Below are 6,839 nucleotides of genomic sequence, written 5' to 3'. Positions count from 1 at the left end.
ATCTAACGGCCACAAACCTTCCTCGACGCGGAAAAACGTCATGCAGCATATTTTGACTAGTCATTGTGACTGTGATCTATGAACTCACTGAAACGATTGTAACTTAAATCTTTACTTGGAAAATATAGGCTACTGTATCATTTCGCCAAAATGCATTATCTAGGGGGGGAAATAAAATCCTATAGGACACCTTAGACTAAATTGGAATGGAATAGGCAGTTACTCGTCATAAATGTTCATCCATGCCCTAATCCTGTGTCCAGATGTGTTTTATGGTATTTTTCAAAGCATAAAACCAATCATCAGTCCAGAATTAGGCTATTAATCAAATTTGGGTTTGTGGCTACTCACAATTCCAGCGAGTGCTGACTCGAAGCGGTGTGGGCAGGGCTACTTTGTTGTTTATAATATCAACCTCTAGGAAGCATTCAGTTGCGTAGTTGTGGACTGGTGTATCACACGAGACCTTGACGGACTAGAGTTTTACAGTAGCCTAGGCTAAAAGCAACAATGGTTCGCATCATCAAAGACTTGGTAAGCCTATGTTAATTTTTATTTGCTTGCAACAGCCCGACAACAGAGTTGGATTGAGATTGGATTAAGATTTTTTTTTTTTTCCATTGATGAAATTCCAGGGATTTTAGCCTAAACTTTAACTAAGGATCAGGCTAGAGAATATTGCAAAACGTAGGCTGTTTTTTCCCCCTTGAGGTCTTTGCGAGGGTGTAGCCTAGGTCACGAAGATGATGGACGGAGTCAAGTTTGCTCCGAGCCTCCACCAATTTAATTTGTTTTCCATCGCCCTGTGATAAAATGCATATTTGGTTTTGATAACAAACTAAGCACTAACATGAGTAGGCTAGACAAGCGTTTCGTACAGGGTAGTTGTCGTTGTCTAAAGGTTGTAACAAGATTATAGTCTGCTTTCTTTAATCGATCGTGTTCTCTCTACTGCCTGTCCCACTGAACGAACATAATTCAACTCTCACAGTTCAGGAAAATAATCACGTGGTCTTTGGTTTAGTCTACTATTATTTGTCCCAGTTTATGTGGAACTTGCTGTCAATGCCTGACAGCTGATAACGAACCTTGTTTAACCCGGTAGGCTACAATAGGAACTAATCCAGATTTTGAAGTAGGCTATTCTAGATGAACGTGTGCCCAGTGGTGACGCTTTTTTGTTGGATTGTAGGCTATTTACTGTCCATTATCCATAATTGTTGTCAATATCTTAATGTAGGCCTGTTTTTTTTTAATCTTTATAGGACATTGTTGTAGCCTACAAGAAATAGTCCTCATGTTACTTCACAATCCTGTTTTTACCCCCCTTCTCCTCCTCCACCTCCACCTCCACCTCACCTCCACCTCTACCTCCACCCCCCCCCCCCCTCTCTCTATCAACCTCTCACTGTTGTAGGATTCATTCCATAAGGCCTTGAGTGAAGCAGGTGGCAAGCTGGTAGTGGTGGACTTCACTGCCACTTGGTGCGGCCCTTGCCAAAGCATCGCACCCTTTTACGAAGTGAGTATGAACTCAAACCTTTCTGACGAAGCATAGACCGTGTGCTGCTCCCTTGTGAGTTGCAAATGTACTGTAACATCCCCGTAATCCCCATAATCACAGCAGCTGGGGCTGTCGTGGTCATATTGGGATTTAAGAGGACGGGTCAGAGGAAGGTGTGGCCTCTGTCAGCTTTGTTGTTTTCAGTTGTCGACATAGCAACCATCAGGGAAGTCCTCCTCTCTTGGGGCAGCCTATTTAACAATTATGAAAATCACCATGCATGTAGCCCTAGGCCTATTCAACAGTATGTAGGCCAAGGAAGGGAGTCTCGTTATTGAGAGAGTGTTGATTGTGTGACAACTTATATGGTTTATGGTCGTAGGCAAAGCATGTGGGTGACTGCTGATTGCTCTTTCCAGGCATGGCCTAGCCCTAGACCTATTTATGTCGGCTAACTGTATAAACCTCTAATTCATACAGCTACATTTATAAATGAGTAACCCATTCAAATGGGTAACATGGTTATGGTTATGTTGCTTAGCAGACAACCATAACCATGCCCATGTTACCTTTAACATATGTGCAATAGTGTGAGGTTTGTGTGTGAATTCTTGGTCATTCTATTTTGATCATCTATCTGAATTGGTCTCTTTCCCTCTCTTCCCTCATAGTCCTTGTCTCAAAAATACACGGATGCGGTTTTCCTCAAAGTGGATGTGGATGACTCACAGGTGAGCTATCTAATGGAGGATTCAAATGTGTTTGGAATATTAAGTCCTTTATTTCCATGTAGTTATGCCATTATTTGACCCTATATTGGGCCTACTAGATCTATAAAAAGACTAGCCATATATTTCATGTGATGTAGGCTAACAAAATTCTATATTATACTTATAGATTTTCTAGAACTTCAGGCCATTTTGTCAGCTAATTTTGAAATGTGGATTTTAGATGTGAACACTACAAATGCTTGTTTAATTGTTTCATTTAAATGAGTAATTCCTTGTTTAAATTGGACTAAATGGACAATGGCAATAGACTTGCATTCACAAGTAACTGAAAGGCAGTAGAAATGCAACAGCCTAATCATTCACACCAAGAAAGAGTTTAGTTACAGCTTGCATGGGGACTAGAGTAGCCTACATATAGTCTATTTAAGTCACCGGTTAGTCAACTGTGGCTTTGTGTTTAAAGCACTTCAAAGTAAAGTCTTATTACTATGGTCACTAGGTGTGGCTGACCATGCCGTGTAGACAGACTCGGTAACCAAATACACTGTCATTAGGGTGTTATGAGACTCCTACAGAACAGGTTTGGCAGAGATAAGGGCAGCTTACGCAGGAACGATAATACAATGATTGCTCAAGCTAATGTGAATTGCACACATTATGAAAGAAAACACAGAAGAGTATTTGACATTTTGTTTGGCCAGAAACAAGAACTACGCTAGAAATAGTTGGTTTTATACTGGATCATTGAAGGGACATTCAGTGATGACTCACTTGAAGGATTTTGTTTCCCTTTCCATTCCCCTAAGGACTGTGACTCTACTGAAAGGAAAGGAGTGGAGTGTACAGTATGAAGCCTGATTTATGTATCATCACCTTCCTAAAATTGAGTCACTAGTTTCAGGTTTATCAGAAAATACAAAAAAGTTAACCAGAAATTGAATGATGTACAGTAGGTATTTTTTTTGGTCAAAAAGGGACTTAGGCCATTATTTTAGGAAGGTGATGGTATATTACATGTGTGATGTAGAAGTACTGAGACTGCTAGTTAGAAATGTAACAATGTGGATCTCTTCCTTCAGGACGTAGCACAGGAGTGTGACATCAAATGCATGCCAACATTCCACTTCTATAAGAATGGGCAAAAGGTGAGTTTTTGCAGAAAGGAGATAAACCCGTCAGTATTGCCCTCTAGGTGTCTGTAAACACATCTAAAAAGTGTAATATATTACAAACCTTACATTCAAACATGATTCAACATGAATTCAATTCAATATGATTTGGGTAGTTTTTTTTGTCGCATAGCCCTTTTCAGACAGGTTTTGCGCACATTTTGCAATAATTGCTTACCGCATCTCTGACATTCAGACATGAAGCATGTACTGTATGCGCAATGTACAGTATACGGACACCTGTTGTTCACATCTAATTATAATGTAGAATTTCCGTCAATTGGGCTTTAGTTCGCTGGGCAGATAATGACGCCTAATAAATGCGGCCGCATTGACTGCTGTGCATGCGAGTGTAGTTTTCACACCGGGAGTAGCCTTGCTGCATTACTGTGTAGGTTACGAAGGTAACTATGGATCTGTGAGACCGAGGGATGACCGTCACCATCCCTTTTTAGACCGTAGGCCTAGTGACGGTCAGAGTGAGGTCTAAACAGATCTGCAGCGTGTTAGAGAGATGTAGGCTAACTGTTCAGTGATATCGGGTACTTTAAATACACGTAATACTTCCCTTGATCATCACTGACAAGTGCAGATTTTTTCTGCGATTGCTGTTCACATAGCAGCTGTGGCGGCAACATGACGGAAACTTGTCTAGGTCGGCAGCAGGAAAAGTTCCGATAGTAGATATGCGGACATACAGTACTGTATGCATTCAGACAGCACAACGGAAAAAAAATACCGTAAAATGTCTGTGAACATTGCGTAAATACACATCTGTCTGAAAGGGGCTATAGACAGAGAGAAAAAAATGCTTCTTCAAATCTTTGAGCAAATTAATCTGGAATGGACTGGTTTTCATAATGGCGATACAGTCTCGGCTGTTCTTTGACAGCACACAGTCAGTTGGTTAGTTCAGCTCAGTTCAGTTCCAACCCCACTGTGGATATAGAAATCCCCATGCACCCACAGAACACCTCTTCTTTAATGGCAATTGACTGGGTTGTATGAAGTAGCTCAGTTCTCAAAAAGGCAAAGGGGCAGCCAAAGCTAACAATGTTGTGGGATGTGTGTGTGTGAGAGAGAGGGGGAGGCGGGGGCGGGGGTTGCAGGCAGGCAAGTTATTTTTGGGACAACACCACCATGTCCGTGCCAGACACTGTTGCTCTCTGTTTCTGTTTTTGTTTTTATCTTTCCTGATCCTCCCAGCCATAGTTAAATTATTCTCCACATGTTTGGATCACTCGAATGAGACCAATTCAGTTTAGTTGCATGGAAGGTTCCCTTTTTGGTATGGTACTTCCTGTCTCCATGAGCCTCAGTCGTAATCTCTTGATGTTGAAACCACATATGGTCAGATCACATGTTGATTGGTATCCTAAAGAAATCATGTATTGTATGTGACTCAAAGATACATTTAATTTTCTTAGTTCCTACACACACACATTATATACATCACTGGCATACATTACTTCGACAATACATTACTTCTAGATGAGATAGGATGGGTGCTATGTTAATGACTGTTAAAATAATAAACAGTCTTATAAAATATATATTTTTTTTGTCTTTCTCCAGGTTGATGAGTTTTCTGGTTCCAACCGGGAAAAGCTGGAAGAGAAAGTCACAAAACACAAATGAATTTGAGACAGCGACCGCTACACTGTAAAAAAAAGATGTCTTTTTTTCTGCCTTCATTCAGCTGTTCAACCACCCCCAGCCTGAAATTATAATACACATGTAAAACAAACAAGCAATTTGTTTACATAAACAGTTGAAACATCCCCAATTTTTTTCATCTGTCAGCCATGTTGCAATGAGAGAATTATTACTGTTTGTTTCAAAATGGGACCGGTTGGAAGCCTGTTTTATATCTTTTGGGCAGCTGATTGAGATGCATCTTATGCATCATATGTTGTGTTTTTAATGAATTAATTCAATACAAATTAAATACGAATACGAATTAATTCTAAACAAAACAGCAACCTGTCATCATTTCATCAACACATTGAAAGATATCAAAGAATTTGATGAAAGGAACAATTGTTACCATTTGATCTGACATCAGAAGCAGACCACTTCAAGCTTTGACAAGCAGAAAGGGGCGAGGTCCTGAATAAAGACATCCCTGCTCCCTTCCTGTTTACGCTGAAGCTACACTCTTGATGAGTGGCCATTTCCGCGGCCCTTAATTACACACATTACACAACCTTCTCAGAGGAATAATACGAGTGTTGCAGCTCACCAGGTTGCCACCTGCTGCTTCCCCTCCCAAAATGAGCTGTTTCTACTCAACATCTCACTCATCTCATCATCAAGTTATAGTAAACATGCTAGATAAGGGTTTTAAAGCTGGTTAGGCAAAGAATTCAAGCCAAGACTGCGCTCAAGCTAACAAGGCCTTTGTTTTGGAAATAAGATTTCCAATTGGTCAATTAGTCAACCTCCATGAACATAAACAGAGTCCCCCCCGTCTACATGGCTCTTGATGAGATTAAGGCAAGACATGTAAATGAGAACTGGTGAGTGATAGGCACATTATAAATGAAGACATATTCATCATATGGAGTAACTAGTGTATATGTATAATTGTGTTTTATGCTTTAATAAAAATGTGAGAATAGTTTATACACATATACACTGGACAAATCACATCAAAGTTTTTACACATCATACAAGTAAAAGTGTATAGCAGCATATAATTAATACTGTTTATTTTCTATATGAAAAAATACAGCTTTATTTTACAAAACATGTATTGGATTTTCTGGAGTGGGAAGAGAGAGAATGTAGCTTTCAGTTCCGAGATAATGGTTCCAAGATGACCCTGGCGGAGGAAGTCGACGTGATGGCGAGCGAGCAGAATTTTTAAAAATGAAAATATCCTGATTTTCTTTTCCTGGTGTAGGAAAAACAAAATGAAAAGCATGTAAATACAGTCTGCAGTTTTGCACATATTGAGCAGCATTAGCCCATTACAGTACATAGATATGGAACAAAGAGCACAGTCACAGTATGTGTGTGTGTGTGTGTTTGTGTGTGTGTTTGGGTGTGTGGGTGTGTGTTCTTTTGAATATATGTTTGTTCGTTGGTGGTTTGCCAGGTGAGCAGGTGATCTGATGTGGTATTGCATGAGGGTCTGTGTGTGTGTGTGTGTGTGTGTGTGTGTGTGTGTGTGTTTGGGGGTGGGTGGTTGCAGATCAGGGAAATGCTAGGGGAAGCCCTATCCAGTCCATGTCCATCGTCAGCTGTTTTGCGCTGACAGTCTGAAAATGAATGGGCTGGTCTGGGCATCAGCCTAATGCAGCCCTCAGACCCGGTGACATAACAGTGGATGGACCTGCAACATGGCTGCCTGCCAAAGCCAACCTCTCAGCGTCCTATTGGCTGTGAGAGTGGACAGGAAGCTAAGATGCTCCAATGTGATTGGTGCAATGT

At 40.6% G+C, this 6,839-nt stretch overlaps 2 protein-coding genes across 5 annotated transcripts in view; one reads left to right on the top strand and one right to left on the bottom strand.

The window, feature by feature from the left end:
• Positions 1 to 374: 374 nt before the first annotated feature.
• Positions 375 to 5,380, top strand: txn (thioredoxin). The gene is made up of 5 exons (XM_062517212.1): positions 375 to 534; positions 1,418 to 1,522; positions 2,176 to 2,235; positions 3,315 to 3,380; positions 4,980 to 5,380. The coding sequence occupies exons 1-5, from the start codon at positions 511 to 513 to the stop codon at positions 5,040 to 5,042; spliced, it is 318 nt and encodes a 105-aa protein (XP_062373196.1). The 5' UTR covers positions 375 to 510; the 3' UTR covers positions 5,043 to 5,380.
• Positions 5,381 to 5,990: 610 nt separating this feature from the next.
• svep1 (sushi, von Willebrand factor type A, EGF and pentraxin domain containing 1) overlaps positions 5,991 to 6,839 on the bottom strand; it is an 87,316-nt gene continuing 86,467 nt past the window's right edge. For all 4 annotated transcript variants that reach the window (XM_062517209.1, XM_062517210.1, XM_062517208.1 and 1 more), the window contains one exon: positions 5,991 to 6,300. In XM_062517209.1, the coding sequence (XP_062373193.1) occupies positions 6,270 to 6,300 (31 nt within the window). In that variant the 3' untranslated portion in view covers positions 5,991 to 6,269. The remainder of the gene's footprint in view (positions 6,301 to 6,839) is intronic.

This window comes from Sardina pilchardus, chromosome 16, assembly GCF_963854185.1.
Source record: "Sardina pilchardus chromosome 16, fSarPil1.1, whole genome shotgun sequence".
Lineage (NCBI taxonomy): Eukaryota > Metazoa > Chordata > Actinopteri > Clupeiformes > Clupeidae > Sardina > Sardina pilchardus.
The sequence above is the reverse complement of the archived record's forward strand: the minus strand, read 5'-3'. Positions and strand labels throughout refer to the sequence as shown.

Coding starts and splice junctions, on each gene's coding strand:
- txn (XM_062517212.1), top strand. CDS start 511: ATGGTTCGCATCATCAAAGACTTG. Junction 535..1,417: donor TTCGCATCATCAAAGACTTG/GTAAGCCTATGT, acceptor TCACTGTTGTAG/GATTCATTCCATAAGGCCTT. Junction 2,236..3,314: donor TGGATGTGGATGACTCACAG/GTGAGCTATCTA, acceptor CTCTTCCTTCAG/GACGTAGCACAGGAGTGTGA.